The 20,785-nt window shown below is 41.7% G+C and overlaps 1 protein-coding gene across 5 annotated transcripts in view; it reads right to left on the bottom strand.

Moving 5' to 3' along the window:
- CFAP46 (cilia and flagella associated protein 46) overlaps positions 1-20,785 on the bottom strand; it is a 287,892-nt gene that overhangs the window by 154,094 nt on the left and 113,013 nt on the right. For all 5 annotated transcript variants that reach the window (XM_068256846.1, XM_068256850.1, XM_068256848.1 and 2 more), the window contains exon 23: positions 3,146-3,303. In XM_068256846.1, the coding sequence (XP_068112947.1) occupies positions 3,146-3,303 (158 nt within the window). The remainder of the gene's footprint in view (positions 1-3,145; positions 3,304-20,785) is intronic.

Genomic DNA, 20,785 nt, shown 5'->3' with positions numbered 1-20,785 from the left:
CTAACGCAGTTGTGCACAGTTGTGTCCGCTTTTCAGCATCTCTAACATTGATGTGTTGCTCAAAAGCAGATACAACTGCGCACAACTGCGTTAGTGGGCTCAGGCCCTTAGACTTTGGCACCTTACAAAATTGCGTTTGACACCCCTGGTCTAAAGAATGAACAAAGCTTAATCCTAATAGCTAAAAACATATGACTGGTTTCCAAGTTACTGGAAGGGTTAACACTCAAACCTTTTACTTCACTTAGTTGCTTATTAATAAGATTGCTGCAAAATTATCCGATTGTGCTGACGTGTACTAAGGTGTGTAAACAATTAAGAAAAGTTACTGCTGTATCCAGAGGGTCAGCAGAGTACGTTCACTCCTCTGTTTGCTCAGTAAGTACTTAATTATTTACAGGTCAATCTGTTCATTTGTCCTGCAACCGGCAACGTTATCAATTCGCTTCAGTGAAGTGTAAATATGTCTTCAAATTACATTAGAGAAGTCTTACACTGTTTCAAATTCATTTTTTGCTGTCTTCAATGTTTGAGAGGAAAAATTTTCATGTTGAGTTTCATTTCACTTCAAGGCAGCCACAAACTTATTGATTTTCCAATTTGATTTCTGGCAGATTCTGTCAATGGCCGTGTTTTTTAGTTCTTGCCTGATTTGGTACTGCGGACACAGGTGCTAGAATTTGCATCTTTTTATTGGCCGTCTAGGAATGAGTTGCTGTCTTGGCAAGTTGCAGTCTTGGAGTGAGCATTGGCTTCCTGTGTTTGGCACATTCGATCACTGCCAGAAATCTATGCCACCACAACATGTACAACCAATGGGTTAAAAATTGATCAAAAATATTGATTGGACTGAATGGAAAATCTCGACTGATGGAGGCGAGGTGGGAGCGGAAGCCATAGCATTGCACTGAACTGCTGAAATCTTTTGAAAATCTCTGTGCAGTGTGTGGAAGGAATACACCCCTCTAAGATTCAGATCAGAGAGAGATTTACGTTTTTGCCACATTGGGTGGTAATCTAAAAATGTTTGGCTACCTTTATACACGACTGCAAAAAGGCTCAGACGTAGTTTTAAACTTCAGAAAGCAAACATGCAATAATACATATGGACAGCAGATGTCAGTATTACTCTTCAGTTGAGTTTAGTTGATACATAAACGTATAACAAGGAACCGCTTTTAATACTTTCAATTGTAATTATTACTCCACATCTCACAGATGTGTTGCAAGTAGTCCATAACCATCAATTACAACTAAGTTTATAATACATGACCCAGAAGAGACATTAAACAAGAGAATCTGTTTAAAATTAGACCTTCTGAGTATCTTTTAAAGTGGTATGAAACCCAGCATTTCTTCTTTGCTCTAAAAGATTATTTACAGCATATTATACAGTATACTACCACCATTTTATTTTTTTACTAGAACAGCATTCAACTAGTTAAACACAGGACTTACAAGCTCCCTGCAGGGAAAGCTGGACGCATTGGAACTGGGAACTGGAGATAACATTATCTTGTGTTTACTTAATTGTATCAAGTGAGGAATGTAAACATTCTCTGGCAATTCAGACACCCCAGAACACAGACAGATACTCAGAAAGCATTTCTGGGTACATTACAATATGAATACACCAGTTATAAATAAAATGCAATGTCAGCTCTTAGAGTAAAAAAATTGTACTTTGGGAACTTGTCATTTCTAAATGAATAGTAATACTTATGCACAAAAGCAAATATGATAACCGTATGGCATATAAAAAGTAGGTAAACATGTTTTTATTGAATACCATGTCAGAGTTTTATACCGCTATAAGAGAATAATATAAGAAGCAGATATTTAATGTCACTTTTGTGGGGAAACCTAGTAATAAATATGGGAAAGACCATGAAATAGTTGTAGGGGATATGGCTGACGATTGTTGTGGGGGTCCATGGGTACATTTTTGGAATATCATGTGACAGCAATTGTTGGAAAATGTGGCAATAACTGTTGATGAGGGACAAGACAATGCTTGTTTCTTATGAAAATGTGTACAGTACTTGAGGCTACTTTCACATTTACCGTGTTTCGTAGCATCACTGTACTTTCCCCTGCCGCAGCTCATCGCAATGGCAATGTAAGTCTATAGAGACTCACACAGGCCACCGAAAACTCTGCAGTGCCTTGCCCCATGATCTGTGCATACTACACAGATTATGGAGCAGTGCAAGTCTATGGCAAAGTGGTAAGTGTGAATACCCAATCGCAGTAGCAGCAAGGCACACATGTGCAAAGCGACAAAACTTCAGTGACGTACTTCCTGTCCAGCAGGAAGTACATCACTGAGTGGAGGGGGGTGCACTACATATATTACCCTGTTAGCGCACTCTGCTATAGGATAATATGCATGAGCCAGTGCTGCGGTGCGATCACCCTGTCCCGGGCACCCCTGCCACAGGACGATCACACTGTTCAAAATGTGAAATAGCCTGAGACTTCACGTTTTCCAACTTAAAGGGACCCCAAAGAGAGAGTGATATGGAGGTTGCCATATTTATTTCCTTTTTAAGCAATAGCAGGTTGCCTGTCTGCCCCCCTGATCCTGTGGCTTTAATACTTTTAGCCAATAGACCTTGAACAAGCATGCACATCAATTGCTCTGATGTCGGACTGGATTAGCTGCATGCTTGTTTCAGGGTTGTGACTCAGACACTACAGATACCAAAAGATCAACAGGACTGCCAGGCAACTGCTATTGTTTGAAAGGAAATAAATATGTCAGTCTGCATATCACCTTGGGTTTTATTTAAAGAGGTCAAATGTTAGGGTGTCAATTATATGCAAAGTAGACTTAATTTCAAGTAAACACAGTATGTATATAAAGTTTTAATTCATGTTTCAGAGTTCCCCAGAGTTCATTAAAGTGATCACACAGCAGAAAAGAGGCATAAATAGCAGCCATCATACTTTCACATACGTGGCAATTTGACTTGCTAATCCAGAAACAGGGACCGTCTTCTATGTGTATATTGATTTCAGATCTTGATGCAGGAAATCACTAGCAAAGCAGTTAGAAAACTGCCCTCCATACCCAATGACTGTGTCATTTATATTCCAATACTTACACCCGAGATACAAACCTGATATTAGGTAAACTACTTACGCTATTGTTGGTTTGCCATCTGACTTCAGAGGTGTTTGCGCACAAGTTAATGCCAATTCCAAATCACGTGCACTGTATGCAAAATGTGCCAGTCTGGTTAATGTCTGCACTTCCACAAGGGGATCGGACCAATGGCAATCCAGAGTCATTTTCAGCACCTGCCAACAACACAGAATAATTGTAATGTAGTTTCCTGCTTCAGGCCTTTTTTACACTAGCAGGGTAAACCTGCGGTGCGTTACTGTATCTTGCCGCAAGGGGCTGCAAAAGCAATAAAAGTCTATGGAGACTTTCACACTTATTGCGGTCTGTTGCGGTGCGTCTGACATATCTGTCCTGATGCAAAAGCAACAGATCTCTACAGTTTCTGCATACACCGCACTTAACGCAAGTTGCTTGGGGTAACATAAGTCTATGGGCGGTGCATGTAGTGTAAATGAGTACAGTGCGTTGTGGCATGCATGCACGGACTGACAGGAATCCCAGTGACGTACTTCCTGCCCAGCAGGGAGTACGTCACTCAGCGGGGGGCGACACTATGCATATGACCCTGTTTTAGGAGTAGGAGGATGGATATTAGGATAGGATAGAATTGTTTAACTTATCAGTTTATTTTGTACTCAGGTTTGCTTTAAGAAGAAATAAAGATTCTAGTCCCAAACAGGTCCTATGAGTTAATTTATGTCCCACTGCTTTCTACACATATGTGAGAAGTACCGGTACTGCTTAAAAACTACATACACAGTATTAGGAATCATGATGGAGGCAAGTAAGAATACAGTGTGTGCAGATTTCTATTGAGCCCAATTAAAGATTCATCTCATCATGCTTGATCTTTAGCTGACAGTGACCCCTGACCACATTGTTCCCCTCCTTTTCCCACCCACTGGAAGCCACTCCACTGTACACAGCTCCATTATCCTTGCTCCACTCTCTATGGCAACAGTTCACCTTGCCCTAGTATAGCAGAGTGATGTCTATAAAACACGTGTTCCATGTAGAGCTGATCATCGAACTGAGATTCATCCTTATGAGCGCCACTACTGGTACATGTGTACATACCTTTAGCCTGTGTATTTGTGGTGATGCTAGACACATTCCTGCTGATAAATGGATCATATTGGGCTAATGGGGGAGAAGGAGGGGGGACAACAAGGTCTAAACAGTGACAGCAATAAGCTGTTATGTAACCACGTGAGCAGATAGTTCTTCTTACAGCATCTTGTTTGAAATTAAAACAGTAATACTTTATTTGTAATTTAATATTGGCATGGTTATAAAAGGGTTAAAGAACTGATAGGTGGTTATGGCAAGAACTCTTATCCCTTCAGTCACACCTGCTAACCTATCACTGAGCAGAAACTGAGGGGTGCGTCACAGACTAAGATCCCAAAGGCCCTGCGCTTAAACAAAAAGACTCAGTCACAACTGCTTTCATGGTCTGCTGCATAGATCAGTATAGATCACTTGCTTGAAGGTATATCTGGCAGATTCATTGCAATTCTCGCAATTATTTATATGATCAATGATAGCAATGACATGTAATGTACACATGATTTTGGTTTACTTTACTTCTACTTTAATCACTTTCGTACCAGCAGTCTCTGCCCCCTAAAAGAGAATCTGTACTGTCCAGTTTGTACAATAAAAAACATACCAATCAAGTCACTGTGATCTCCAGGATCCCTCTTTGCCGTTTCCGTTGCTCCCCGCCGCGAGCCTGGCTTTTAATCGCCAGTTTTAGGTAGTGTTTACAAACAAAAAACATGGCCGCTAACCAGGAAGTGATGTTTGTGTGTGTCCGTTCCCCCTCAGCCTCACAAACTGCATCACTGTCTGTGGGGAATAAACAAAGCCCACAGAGCCTGCAGGGGGCATGCATAACTTGTATTCATTACAACAGAGGTAGCCTATTCCTCCCTGGGTAGACAAAGCTTGAAAAGGAAAAGAAGATTAGATAAATTACAGAGACAGTGCAACTAGAAAAGGCTGCAGTAAACCAGGCCACATTAGAACAGCTTTAGGAACTTAGAGGATAGAAGAAATGAGGCTGAACATTTTGTTACAGTCTCTTTAAGGACCAGAGACTGCTGGTACGGTAAAACGCAGCCTTCCAACGAATCGCCGCACAAACCCGCCGCTCTCACTGGTTACAACGCTGTCTCATTGCAGCAAGCTCCTCTTTCTGCCATCTCTATGATAGCAAAGTGCTGTCAGCCAGTCAGGAGCTCCTGACGCTGTCTATCAATGGCAGCCAATGCGATTGGCTCTCCGTGATCACGCGGTCAGGAGCCAATGAAAGTGGCTTCTGAGCAGCATTCAGGAGATAAAGAATTCCGGGCACCAGCTCTTGCAATCACCTCAGTTTATTGACATCCCAACATATGACAAAAAGTGTAGTAGAACGACCTGACAGCCGTTTCGCAGGTCTATGACCTACTTCTTCAGAGGCAGAATTCTATACTTGTATCCATCAAAAATGTTTGCCAATCTGTGCGTCCTGCCTGTACAGCTGTGTTGAAGGGGCCACTCCCAATCGCAGATGTCCCCTGTATTGCTTGACTACTATTTCCAGGTTACTGCATCTGTGCTCAAATCCAGAAGTAAACTGTAATCAGGCACAAGATTAGCACGGTGGCAATAGGGATGTTTAATAGCTGTGCCTCCGGACTGACCAGTTTCAATGCAGCATTCAGGAGATAAAGAATTCCGGGCACCAGCTCTTGCAATCACCTCAATTTATTGACATCCCAAACATATAACAAAAAGTGCAGTAGAATGGCCTAACAGCTGTTTTGCAGGTCTATGACCTACTTCTTCAGAGGCAGAATTCTATACCAAGTCTATGGAATTCCAAAGCGGCTTCTGAACTGCTTACAGAGCTCTGTCGTCTTTTAGATGGCAGAGCGAGCGAATTGTGGCAGGTGCAGATCAGCGGTATCAGCGGTAACACGCGATTCATTAGGAGCGTTGAATCTACGTCCTGTCAGGGCCACAGCACCAACCTGCTGGACGTAGATTAACACTGCGACAGTCCGGAACCAGTTAAAGAGACACTGAAGCGGAAAAAAAATATATGATATAATGAATTGGTTGTGTACTATGAATAATTACTAGAAGATTAGCAGCAAAGAAAATATTCTCATACTTTTATTTTCAGGTATATAGTGTTTTTTCTAACATTGCATTATTCTATAATATGTGCAGATTACACAACACTCAGCATTCAAAATGATTCTTTCAGAGCAGTCTGTGAAGTAATGACCTCTCCTCTAGCAGAGAAAAAGTAAACAGTTCAATTACAGTTGAGATAATAAAAGTCAGATAACAGCCCTCTCCACGACTAACTTAGTCGGAGAGCTTAATGGCTTGTTTGCATAGAGATAACAACTGGAGTTTCTCAACTCTTCCTGTACTGGAACCAATTAAGGTAGCCATACACTGGTCGATTTGCCATCAGATTCGACCAACAGATAGATCCCTCTCTGATCGAATCTGAACAGAGAGGAATCGTATGGCTACCTTTACTGCAAACAGATTGTGAACAGATTTCAGCCTGAAACCGTTCACAATCTGTTGTGGTGGTGCTGCTGCCGCCGCCGCCGCTCCCCCCCCCGCATACATTACCTGCTCCGCCGGCGCAACTCCAGCCCCCCGGTCACCGCTGCTCTGTCTGCGCTCTGGTCTCCAGGTCCGGCATGCCTCACTTCTTCTAGCCCGGCAGGAAGTTTAAACAGTAGGGCACTCGAACGCCGCTAGCGACGCGCTCCCTACCCGCGGGTGATCGACGGTAATTTCCCGCACGGAGCGATCGACGGGATCGGACGAAATGTATCGAAATTCGGCGTGCTGCGGGAACGATTGGCAGCAGATTCGATCCCAGTGATCGAATCTGCTGTCGAACTCGAAACGGCGGCAAATCGGGCCAGTGTATGGCCAGCTTTAGACTGATGTATCTGATCTTAATGTTTTTTTTCTTAGCTGTACTACACATACAAATCATAATATCATAATTTTTTTTTCGCTTCAGTGTCTCTTTAAAACAAATACATTTTACTACTGTTCTTAATAAGTGAAATAAAATGAAATAAAATCAAAACATACAAAGCAAAAAAAAATAAAAAAACACAAAAAAGAACACTATACATTCTGTACACTATTGTAAAAGAATAATTCAGAGGTCCGGCAATCATGTTTTGGCCAGTCTGTTGTTATTTTAGCTCTGCTGTAAGAACCACATGTAGCTACAATAAGAATATCACTCATATTTAATGTATGGTATCTTTAATCCGTAGTGTCAAAACTAAAACTCCTAAGAACATTTAAAACCCCGAAATGTACGAACATCTGTTTTGCTGCATATTTGTGTCTCTTTTTATATACAATCTAACATTTTTCCATTCTAAATTGGTTTATACCTGTCAAAAGTTACATAAATGCTGCAGTTTAAAATGGATGATAATCATGTTTTAAATGTTAGCATACTTACTGTATATTTAAGTGTGGTTAAAATGAGGCTCCAATAAATAATGCAGTATGCTTGCAATAGAGATTTTAGCTCTGTTTTAAATATAGTGCAAATATAGCAATAAGATGCCATAAACACAGGTACATGTCAGCCATAGTAAAAAATTATCTGAATTCCCTTTCTGTTTTCTAGTACAGCAAGAGTTAAAAAATGTGAGTTATGTATGCTAAAGAGCTTTTTTCGACAGCTTGTCAAATTCAGTCTGGTTTCCTAAAAAGTAAATAGAGGCTAAAACAGCTGAGAAACAATGAGATATGGCAAATAATAAGGTTATAGTGAAGGAAAGTTCAAAAGGTAAACACTTCTCTTTCACTTTCATCTTAACAATGGAAATTCTAAACAGCAACTGCGACAGTCTAATGCAATGTTAAAAACTAAGACATTAAACTGAAAATAAAAAAATCCGTACTACCCATAGAATTAATTATCTCATAAGATTATTTTCACTTTCTGTTCACTGTAATCCAAAAGGATTATTTTGGGCATCAGTTAGAGAGCCTGTAGCGCCGTCTTCAACACACAGAAAAAAGAAGAAGAAAAAAAAAAAAAGGCTAATAACCTTGTAGCACCCCATCTTCAGCATGCTTCCTAACTACCGCTCACTTTTTTCCTAATTAATACAGCCAGGAACAAGTGTAAAGATCAACTTTAGAGTGGGATTTTCTGAAAAATAATTGCTCATTTTCTGCCTCTCGGTGCAGTTACTGTGAGAGTGCAAACCACAATGGGCTTTGTTCTCTGCTTGTTGATGTAGAGAATTGTGTGACTCCTCGGAAACTATTTCTTCCACTTATGTAGTGAACCGTTTCTGACATCTTCTCTATTGACCTTTTCTTACCCAGTAGGATACAGTAACTTTTTCTTTTACAAAGATCTATGTTCTGTTGGATAAAACCAAATAGCATGTTTTACTGACTCATATGACAGTTGCGCTTAAATGAGTAGCAAAAGACAGTCACTCAGTTACTCCATTTAAACGGTAAGATTTTTTTTTTAATTTTCTAAAATCCCCAGGACTTGCTTAAAGAAACTCTGTAACAATAATTTTCAGCCTTATTTCTTCTATCCTATAAGTTACTATACCTGTTCTAATGTGCTCTGGCTTACTGCAGCCTTTACTACTTGCACAGTGGCTATGTTATCTCTGTTATATAATCTAATCTTCTTTCTTTTGTTGGCTCTGTCGGGCTCAGTCACTCAGGCTGGAATGTGCAGCTCTGCTTGTGATAGGATAGAAGCTATACACACCCTCTCCAGGCCCTATCCAAGCTCTGTATGACTCACACACTGAGCTACTCTCAGCCTATCACATGCTGTTAGCAGCCATGTCTTTTGTTTGTAAACACTGCCTAAAACTGGCAATTACAAGCCAGGATTGCAGCAGGGAGTGGCAGAAACAGCACAGAGGGGCCCAGGAGAACATAATGAATAGAATGATATGCTTTTCATTGTAAGAATTTTAGAGTACAGATTCTCTTTAAAGGAAACCTAAGACGTTCTAAATATAAGCATTTATACTCACCTGGGGCTTCCTCCAGCACCCTGTAGGCCGTGGGCTCCCTTACCAGCTTCCCAGTACCATTCGTTTCTCCTTTCTCCTGCCCAGTAGTCTGGGCGTGGAGGAAACCCATGCAGGTACGGGGAGAACATACAAACTCCGTGCAGATCGTGCCCTGGCTGGGATTTGAAACAGGGACCCAGTGCTGCAGGGCGAGAGTACTATTCACTACGCCTCTGTGCTGCCCGGTGCAGACCATCTGATGTGTCGGAGACAGCTAATAACACAGGAGTCTGTCTGACGTGTGCCTGTAGTTACCAAAAATGTCAGTCTATAACTTAAAAATATTTCCAGGGGAAAGTGTTTTCCTAGCCTAGAGCTGCATTCTGGGCTATAAAATAGATGTTCGGCAAGTGTATTTCCTCTGGAAATTGCTCATGCAAACACCAGGAATTATAACTTACATTGGGTAAAGTTCGATTTCTGTTTTATTCCCTTTTACAGTATTTTTATAAGCAAATGTCTTGTGTGTCTTTTTTTTACTTTTGTTTTTCTATATCTTTTTGCATTTGTTCCACTTTTTGAAATATTAAAGTGACACTGAAGCGAAAAAAAAAATGATATAATGTACTATATGTGTAGCAAGCATGATTAATAGAACATTAGTAGCAAAGAAAATAGTATCATATTTTTATTTTCAGTTATATAGCTTTGTTTATAACATTGCATCATTCTCTAATATTTTCAGTTTACACACTACACTCAGCATTCTAAATGATTTCACAGAGCAGGCTGGTGAAATGTTGAACTTTACTCTGCAGAAAACAAAATACAGACAGACAATTGAGATAATAAGCTTCAGAAGACAGAGCCCTCTGTGAGCCCTCTGTGACTTTGAAAGTCGTTGGAGCTCAGATAAGCTCTTTTGTTTCATAGATAATAACTGGAGTTTCTCTCCCTGTATTGGAAACAAATTAGACACATATCTCTGCTGCTAATGTTTTATTTCTTAGATGTACTACACATACAAATTATAACATAAGTTTATTTTCACTTCTGATTCCCTTTAACCAGCCTAGCATTACGGACGAGCTCAGCTCGTCCAGTACCGCCAGGCTGGATATCTTAGCCCCTGGTCGGTCATTTTTTACAATTTTTTTTTTAAACACGCAGCTAGCACTTTGCTAGCTGCGTGTTTTATTTGATCGCCGCCGCTCACCGCCGATCTGCTGTTACGTGCTGCAAAAGAGGCGCCCCCCCCCCCTAGAACCATAGCACAGCCTAACCAATCACTGCCAGGCTGCGGCTATGGGGTGGATCGGGACTCCCCCTGACGTCATGACGTGGATGACGTCATTCCGATCATCGCCATGGCGACGAGGGAAGCCCTAAAAGGAAATCCCGTTCAGAGCGGGATTTCCTGTTAGGTATGATTGCCGGCGGCGATCGGAGGGGTGGGAGGGATAGCACAAGGGATGGGGGAATCATGTAGCTAGCGCTAGGCTAGCTACATGATAAAAAATAAAGAATAGGTGAAAAAAGCACCGCAAACAATCAAAACGCCAGGACATCCGAGGTGAAAAAAAAAACTGATGAGTAAAGCAATTGTATCTGTCCTCTTTCTTCTAAAAATGACCATCTTTTTTAGATATCTCACAGTTTTATTTTATATTTAAATCTAGTTTTTAAGTTTTTACTGTTTCATTGTCACTGCTCAAGGACACCTTCATTGAAGCTATGCCAAAGCTTAAATCTATGAATTATAGACCCTCTTTATCTCAGTCCTGCTCTCAGAAGCCACTTACTGACAGGAAACGGTTTATGGCTGTAATTGCTTATCAGTGAGGGTTATGCTATAGTCTGACCCAGCCTGACCCGGTCCCGACCTGGACAGAAACTGTCACTTGCATATCTGATCTTTAACTTTTTCAGGCAGAGAAAGAAAAAAAGGAGCACAGCCTAGTTATTTGTGTGCTTGGTGCTGTACATACACATGTCCATCTCATCATGTCACAGGTCACCTCGGTTGTCCTTTAAATCACCTTCAGGACGAAGGCAATTTTCCCCTGTCAGCGCTCCTCCCATTCATCCGCCAAAAACTTTATTACTACTCACCACACTTAAATGATCTATACCTTGGTTTTTTGCCACCAATTAGGCTTTCTTTGGTTGGTACATTTTGCTATGAATTATTTTATTCTAAATGCATTTTAACAGGAATAATAAGAAAAAAAATGGAAAAAAATAATTATTTCTCACTTTTCAGCCATTATAGTTTAAAATAAAGCGTTCTACTGTGGATAAAATCCCCACATTTTATTTGCCCATTTGTTCCGGTTATTGCAACGTTTAAAATATTTCCCTAGTACAATGTATGGCGCAAATATTTTATTTAGAAATAAAGGTTAATTTTTTCAGTTTTGCATCCATCACTAATTACAAGCCCATATGGGCTCAAGGTTATAAAGTGTATAGTAATATACCTTCACAACATACATATTTAAAAAGTTTAGTCCCTAAGGTAACTATTTATGTATTTTTTTTAAACTGTAATTTTTTTTATTTATTTTTTAAACGTGTGTTTTAATTTTTTTAGTTAATGGGCAGAGTGGGGAGTCAATCAGTTTTTATTTAGAGTGTATTGTGTTTTTTTTTCTATTTGTCTGTGGTTTTGTTTTGTTTTCATTTGTACTTTAATTTTACTTTTTGGCCACTAGGTGGCGCTAAGCACTCTCCTGGAAGATACCAGGGAGTGTGAGATCTTTTGTTTGGTTCATGAATCAAATACCTCCTGTTTGGAGGCAAATGATTCATTTGCAGGGAATCGTTTGCCTCAGGGGAACACTGGTTCCTCTTCAGCAATGGATTCCCTGTAATAGCAGCAGGGAATGAGCCATGTCAGGCAGATATGCGTACACAAGGGCAGCAACACTGCTGGACGGATATATTAGTCCAGATTGCCTTTGAGTGGCGATTTTTGGACAAATATATCTGTCCAGATTGGCTTAAGTGGTTAATAAGTTAGTCTTCTGTGTACTAAGGGAAGAATTTACATTGCCTAGAGAAAGACTGCAGAGTATTGTGTAATTATACTCTGGGGTCCCCAACCTGTGGTCCGCGGCCCACTAGTGGTCCGCAGGACATTTTACAGTGGGCCGCGGGTTCAGACTGATTTTTAACTTTCTCAGTGTTATTTTTAGTTTTTATGCACAGCCTCGGCCGTGGACGTCATAGTTCGCCAGTCCCGCCCCCTCAATCTGTGGCCAATCAACCCCCCTGAAGCGCCGGCGAAGAACTGCATCTCGGAAGCGCCAGTCCTGCCTCCTTCATCAATGGGGCAATCATCGCAGCGCTCGGAGGCCTTCAGACACGCCCGCTCCATACTTGTGGCCAATCACGCTTTTCCTCAAGTGGCATCACTGCGGGCGGCGACTTTGTCCGCAGATACAGACGTGTTTGGGCGCCATTTGTGGTGTGAGCTGATGCTGGGAGTCTGACCCTGGGAGCCGGTCACTGGGAGCCTGACACTGGGGTAACTACTTGCTACACTGGGCTAACTGTACTTGCTATACTGTGGTAACTGTACTTGCTATACTGGGCTAACTGTACCAGCTATACTGGGCTAACTGTACTAGCTATACTGAGCTAACTGTAGTAGCTATACTGTGGTAACTGTACTTGCTATACTGGGCTAACTATACTTGCTGTACTGTGGTAACTGTACTTACTGTACTGTGGTAACTGTACTAGCTATACTGGGGTAACTGTACTTGCTATACTGGGCTAACTGTACTTGCTATACTGGGCTTACTGTACTAGCTATACTGGGCTAACTGTAGTAGATATACTGTGGTAACTGTACTTGCTATACTGGGTTAACTGTACTAGCTATACTGGGCTAACTGTACTAGCTATACTGGGCTAACTGTACTAGCTATACTGGGCTAACTGTACTTGCTATACTGGGCTAACTGTACTTGCTATACTGGGCTAACTGTACTTGCTATACTGGGATAATTGTACTAGCTATACTGGGCTAACTGTAGTAGCTATACTGTGGTAACTGTACTTGCTATACTGGGCTAACTATACTTGCTGTACTGTGGTAACTGTACTTACTGTACTGTGGTAACTGTACTAGCTATACTGGGCTAACTGTACTTGCTATACTGGGCTAACTGTACTTGCTATACTGGGCTAACCGTACTTGCTATACTGGGCTAACTGTACTAGCTATACTGGGCTAACTGTAGTAGCTATACTGTGGTAACTGTACTTGCTATACTGGGCTAACTATACTTGCTGTACTATGGTAACTGTACTTACTGTACTGTGGTAACTGTACTAGCTATACTGGAGTAACTATACTAACTATATTGGGGTAACTATACTACCTAACTAACTATACTGGGGCAACTATAGTCCTTATACAGGGGCAACTGTGTTAGCTACCTATACTGGGGGCAACTATACCTAGATACCTACTTACCTATATACTACACTCAAAATCAGGGAAAAAAGGGGGGGTGGCTGCTGCCGCCATTAACCACGCCCCCCACCGGGCCCCAGAGAAAAGTTTGGTCGGGATAGTGGGCCCCGGGCTCAAAAAGGTTGGGGACCCCTGGTGTAATAGATCAGTGCCAAATTGTATGCTTGGTTGTTTCATTGCTACCCGTGTGAGATTGCATTGTGTTTGTGGCGTTCCCATAGTTATGGCCTAAGGCCTGTGGCTGACCCAAGATGCGTGCACGCCAGCAGCACATAAAATTGTTGTAAATGCCATAGATGGGGATAGATCTCCTCCGATGCAGGAATCTCTGTGCGTATGGTGTCTAGCAGATTCGTTTGCACCGGACTGCCAGTGGTGGATGCGTTTCACAAAGTGTGGTTGAGGGCGAAAGCCTAGTTTTATCTCAGGCTGCTCCCCCGATTTGGTTCAAAACCGGCAGGCATTGTCCCTGCAGGCTTGCCGTGGGGGCCGGTTCCTTACATAGTACCACAGATTTTTGTCCAATCGTATCCATCAGGATGCATTAGTCTATTAGATGATAATCGTGGTCTGTCGGGGTCATTCAGTGCTAATTTGTCAACAATATTTTTACGGTTATCATTCGTCTGTTACTCCGTTCCTTTTTCCAACAATTTTAATTAAGTATGTGTACAAGGCTTAAAGAGGAACTCCAGTGACAAAAATGTACTTAATTTTTACAATAATTATGTATAATTTAGTCAGTGTTTGACCATTGTAAAAGCTTTCCTCTCCCTGATTTACATTCTGACATTTACAGTGATTTGCAAAAGTATTCGTCCCCCTTGAAGTTTTCCACCTTTTGTCATATTACTGCCACAAACATGAATCAATTTTATTGGAATTCCACGTGAAAGACCAACACAAAGTGGTGTACACGTGAGAAGTGGAACGAAAATCATACATGATTACAAACATTTTTTTACAAATAAAAAACTGCAAAGTGGGGTGTGTGTAATTATTCAGCCCCCTTTGGTCTGAGTGCAGTCAGTTGCCCATAGACATTGCCTGATGAGTGCTAATGACTAAATAGCGTTCACCTGTGTGTAATCTAATGTCAGTACAAATACAGCTGCTCTGTGACAGCCTCAGAGGTTGTCTAAGAGAATATTGGGAGCAACAACACCATGAAGTCCAAAGAACACACCAGGCAGGTCAGGAATAAAGTTATTGAGAACTTTAAAGCAGGCTTAGGCTACAAAAAGATTTCCAAAGCCTTGAACATCCCACGGAGCACTGTTTAAGCGATCATTCAGAAATGGAAGGAGTATGGCACAACTGTAAACCTACTAAGACAACGCCGTCCACCTGAACTTACAGGCCGAACAAGGAGAGCGCTGATCAGAAAGGCAGTCAAGAGGCCCATGGTGACTCTAGACGAGCTGCAGAGATCTACAGCTCAGGTGGGGGAATCTGTCCATAGGACAACTATTAGTCATGCACTGCACAAAGTTCGCCTTTATGGAAGAGTGGCAAGAAGAACGCCATTGTTAACAGAAAAGCATAGGAAGTCCTGTTTGCAGTTTGCCACAAGCCATGTGGGGGACACAGCAACCATGTGGAAGAAGGTGCTCTGGTCAGATGAGACCAAAATGGAACTTTTTGGCCAAAATGCAAAACGCTATGTGTGGCGGAAGACTACCACTGCACATCACTCTGAACACACCATCCCCACTGTCAAATATGGTGCTGGCAGCATCATGCTCTGGGATCGCTTCTCTTCAGCAGGGACAGGGAAGCTGGTAAGAGTTCATGGCAAGATGGATGGAGCCAAATACAGGACAATCTTGGAAGAAAACCTCTTGGTGTCTGCAAAAGACTTGAGACTGGGGTGGAGGTTCACCTTCCAGCAGGACAACGACCCTAAACATAAAGCCAGGGCAACAATGGAATGGTTTAAAACAAAACATATCCATGTATTAGAATGGCCCAGTCAAAGTCCAGATCTAAATCCAATCGAGAATCTGTGGCGAGATCTGAAAACTGCTGTTCACAAAAGCTGTCCATCTAAACTGACTGAGCTTGAGCTGTTTTGCAAAGAAGAATGGGCAAGGATTTCAGTCTGTAATTGCAGCAAAAGGTGGTTCTACAAAGTTTTGACTCAGGGGGCTGAATAATTACGCACAACCCACTTTGCAGCTATTTTTTTTTTTAATGTTTGGAATCCTGTATGATTTTCATTTCAATTCTCACGTGTATACCACTTTGTATTGGTCTTTCACGTGGAATTCCAATAAAATTGATTAATGTTTGTGGCAGTAATATGACAAAATGTGGAAAACTTCAAGGGGGCCGAATACTTTTGCAAACCACTGTATCACATGGTAACATTTTTACTGCTGGCAGGTGATGTCACTGGAAGTAGCTGCTGCTTGCTTTTTTGGCAGTTGGAAACAGCTGTAAACTGCTATTTCCCACAATGCAACAAGGTTCACAGACAGGAAACTACCAGGACCATGGTCCTCACAGTTTCCTGTGGGAGGGGTTTCACCACAATATCAGCCATACAGAGCCCCCGATGATCCATTTGTAAAAAAGGAATAGATTTCTCATGTAAAAGGGGGTATCAGCTACTGATTGGTATGAAGTTCAATTCTTGGTACGGTTTCTCTTTCAGTGGTTCATAGATAGCCAGTACTCTGTACTAGCCTACTGACGGGTCAGTAGGCTAAAATGAATAATGAAAGTGTAATGTATTGATGCTCAAGGCCCCATTTTAACCTTACATTTATTGTGAGAACATTAAATTCCACATAAATACTTTGTTTTATAAACTGTGTATGCTGGCTTATATAGCAATGTTGGTAAATTAAAAAGCTTTTAACTTTTTTTGTAGTAATTATAAGGCTATTCCATTTTTTACAACTGGAGGTAAATATTGCTCTTCGCTCGTTCTAAGCTAATTTAATGGAACATGGGACTAAACTACTGTATTGTTACAGACTGGTTTACTGTGCAGTAAAGCAATTTTCCACTTTAAAGAAATGGCCATGCTAACCTGCAAATGAGGCTGAAAATGAATACCAAATATTTGTTACTTATCGTTAACATTTTCTTAATTGGGAAATATGATTTTTTTTTTTTATTAGTAAAACAAAAACATGATTACTGCACCACAAATCACTGTGGTGTATATACCTATTACCTACTACTATATGCAGGGTAGGAATTAGAAGTGTAGCCGCAACGTAACTATAGCTACCAGCAGTCACATGACAATGAGCCTAGAGATGTATTGGCAAGATGAAGTTGCCGGGGAAACGCAAGGCCTCAAGTTGGAGCGTGGGAAGGTATCTCTGCTTTCTGGCACTCTTTAAATGAGTACTCTGCATGGGAAAGGGGGGGGGGGGGGTGCTAGGGTAGCATATTAGGCTGTCACTGCATCAATTTGTAGGGGAAGAACGTGTACCGGGGGGGGGGGGGTACTTACCTCGGGAGGGGGAAGCCTCTGGATCCTAAAAAGGCTTCCCCTGTTATCCGCAGCAAAGATCTCCTTGTTGGCGTGTAACCTGTCTACACCTACACAGTAGAGCAGACCCAATGTGGCTTGGCTATATCCACTGGAGCAAAAGCAGAGAGCCGCTACTGCAACTGCCCGGGCAGGTAAAAATAAATATCATCGTTGGCTTCTGCTCCGGGCTGCCAGCACTAGATCGCTTTGATGGAGGGAGACTGGGGAAGCCTCATTAGGATCCAGAGCATCTCCTCTCCTAAGGTAAGTACCCTCCAGGGGCACTTTTTCCCTTGTTTACATTAAAAAGGACAACTGAAGTGAGAAAAATATGGAGACTGCCTTATTTATTTCCTTTTAAACAATACCAGTTGCCTGGCAGCCCTGCTGATCTATTTGCCTGCCGTAGTTTTTGAATAACACCAGAAACAAGCATGCAGCTAATCTTGTCAGATCTGACAATAATGTCAGAAACAGCGGATCTACTGCATGCTCGTTCAGGGTATACGGCTAAAAGTATTAGAGGCAGAGGATCAGCAGAATAGCCAGGCAATAGCCAGGCAAAGATGAAAAACTAACTATAACAAGTAACTTGTCTATATAGGGGAGGAAAAAAGAAGCGCTCTCTGGTGCATTACCTTTTTAATATGCTTCCTATAAGCAAGTAAAATCACACGTACAATGTTAAAGTTAAAAAGTGCACTTATCACACTAAGAAGCACATCCCCACGTCCTCTGGATGTTGCATCCGTCCAATGCTTCTCCTCACTATGGCCAGTAGCGGGGGAACCGATCGGTTTCTAGCAGCGGCGGATCAGGGAACACGGAGACGCTAATGGCAGCTGCCTTGCGCCTGTTGCGTCATGACGCGTTTCGGCGTTCCACGCCTTCGTCAGATGACGCAAAGGCGCAAGGGACGCGAATTTGTATGCGTCTAGTTTCCCAGCAACAGCCGCCTTACCATACGGCAGCCCTGCTGGGTCACAAAATATATAAACAAAAGGATGCGCGCGCACCACCGGCGCCCTCACAGCCATGCCCATACATGACACGTCGATCTATATTAGCAAAGGAAAGGGGCCAATTCATAAAATAAATTCATCGGTGCCAATAGAGACATTTCATAAAACAGTATAAAAATTATGTAAATATAAAAACATTTTTTTCCCCCACTTATACATATATCCATAAAACGATATACGCATGTCGTATACGGAAGAAACATCCAGGAGGCAGCGGGGAGCTTACCCCAATGATTCTTCTCCACAGCTCATACATCACAACTCTCCATATAACATTGGTCAATACACATACATATCTCCCCAATACATGTATACATATATATATATAAAAATATGTGCAAAAAATGTACAAAAAAACGATCCCTAGGCTTATTCCTGCCCATATGGAGATCAATTTTATACAAATGGTCCAAAATCATGAACCTTAGTAAAAGGGTTAAAAATACTACATTCTTCAAAAAAATATACTGTCAACAGTGCACTAATCCCTTCATAAAGTCCCATACACATCCATACTCATTCGTGAAATTATAAAAACCTCACGAAGATGGGGACAAAGGACTAAATCTTTAAGAATAGCAAAAAATAATAATGAATCATTCATTAGTGCCCCTCCCAAAACCATGGTATGGGTGCTCGAACCGGAGCAAGGCCATTTGAAGGATAGGAGAGAAACAGGGGGGGGGGGGGGGGGAAAGGGGGAGGAGGTATGGGGAGGAAAGGTAGGAGGGGGAAGTGGGAAAAGGGAGGGGGGGAAGGGGGGGGGAAGGGGGGGAGAAGGGGGGGGAAAGAAAAAGGGGGGGAGAAAAAAAAAAGGGGGGAGGGGTTAAAGAAAAAGGGAGGGGGGGGAGCGCATTGGATTTTTTTGCTTTTATCTTATGAGATTGTGTTGGGACACCTCTGCTGCACCTTTTGAGAACTGACTGATCACAAAAATAGAAGAGTCTGGTGAGACTCCCAAATGGGAGAGCTTTAAAGAGACTCCGTAACAAAAATTGCATCCTGTTTTTTATCATCCTACAAGTTCCAAAAGCTATTCTAATGTGTTCTGGCTTACTGCAGCACTTTGTACTATCACAGTCTTTGTAATAAATCAATGTATCTTTCCCTTGTCAGACTTGTCAGCCTGTGTCTGGAAGGCTGCCAAGTTCTTCAGTGTTGTGGTTCTGCTATGCACTCCCCCCTCAGGGGGGAAAGAAACACACAAATGATCTCTTGAGATTCAAAAGGAAGGCTGTATACAGCCTGCTTGTGTATGGATGTATTTTCTATGTGTGGACATACTGTACATCAACCTACTTCCTGTTTTGGTGGCCATTTTGTTTGTTTATAAACAAACTTTTTAAAACTGTTTTTAACCACTTTTAATGCGGCGGGAAGCGGCGAAATTGTGACAGAGGGGAATAGGAGATGTCCCCTAACGCACTGGTATGTTTACTTTTGTGCGATTTTAACAATACAGATTCTCTTTAAGAACGATATTCATGAACAATTAATTATGATAAATGCAAAAGTGGCCGCTGAGCCACAGAGGTTTGTCTGCAGGAATGCTGCAGAAATTGTGAATGACGGTGGGATGAAACAAAAAGTTGATGATATGATAAAATTGTTTAGAGAATTAGAGGATGCTAGGAATTACGAGTGTACCCAGTGGTTGGATTCTTCATTCTTGCAGGAATATATTGACTTTCACATCTCTCCCAGGGGGTTGCATAACAAAAAGAGTTGTGATTTTCTTGAGAGCGATTTGCAGAAATTGTGGCAAGAGGCAGCTGAATACTGCACCACCACGTGGATGAAAATAGTGGTGGTGCAGAGAGAAAGAAATCTTAAAAAAGCCCGTGCCATTATTCCTGATATCCTCAAAGAATTAGAATGCTATAAGGAAATGAGTGATTTTAGAGGATGGAATGATAAAGTGGATAATACTGGCAAAAGGTTCCAAAAAGAGCTTTTAAACAAGAAGCTCTCAAAATTTGAGAGGGACAGGGTTGATTATGCTTTGGGTCAGGTCTTCCAATGGGAGGATCACCATTCCCAAAGGTCCATTAGAAATAGAAGTAATAACAACAAGAGAAAGTCAGAACCCTGTGGAATGGATGATCAACTAGCCATGGAGGAGGTGCAAAATTCCATTGTACAGGCTATAGATAAGAATACAAGTAGAGAAAATGAATGGGTGGAAGTTAGGACCAAAAACAGTTACAAAAATATAAATAAAAATAAAAATAACAAAAAAAGTCCCTCTAAGGATCCCTCCCTTCAGATCAATAATCGTGAAGCATTCAGGAAAGATAGAGATAAGACTTGGTACAGGTCTGAGAACTACACTCGCCATTCCAATAAATATGCCCGTAACCATCCCAGTGGAAAACCCGGGAGTAGAGAACATTTTGAAAGAAAAGATAGAGTTTTATTTGGGTATCAGGGAAGAAGAATAGACCCAAGAACTTCCCCCAATAATGCACCCTCCAAAAACCCAAACAGGAGAGCTTTTGGACTCCCACACACGGGCTCCGGGGGTTCTCCTGATGTTAACTTAAGTGCCCCCAGGTTTATGAACAGATACCTTGGCCGGAAAATTCGTGAAGGTGCCATTCCAAAAAATAAGCA

Source organism: Hyperolius riggenbachi, chromosome 10 (assembly GCF_040937935.1).
Source record: "Hyperolius riggenbachi isolate aHypRig1 chromosome 10, aHypRig1.pri, whole genome shotgun sequence".
In the NCBI taxonomy this organism is placed as follows: domain Eukaryota; kingdom Metazoa; phylum Chordata; class Amphibia; order Anura; family Hyperoliidae; genus Hyperolius; species Hyperolius riggenbachi.
This window is presented reverse-complemented; position numbering and strand designations above follow the sequence as displayed.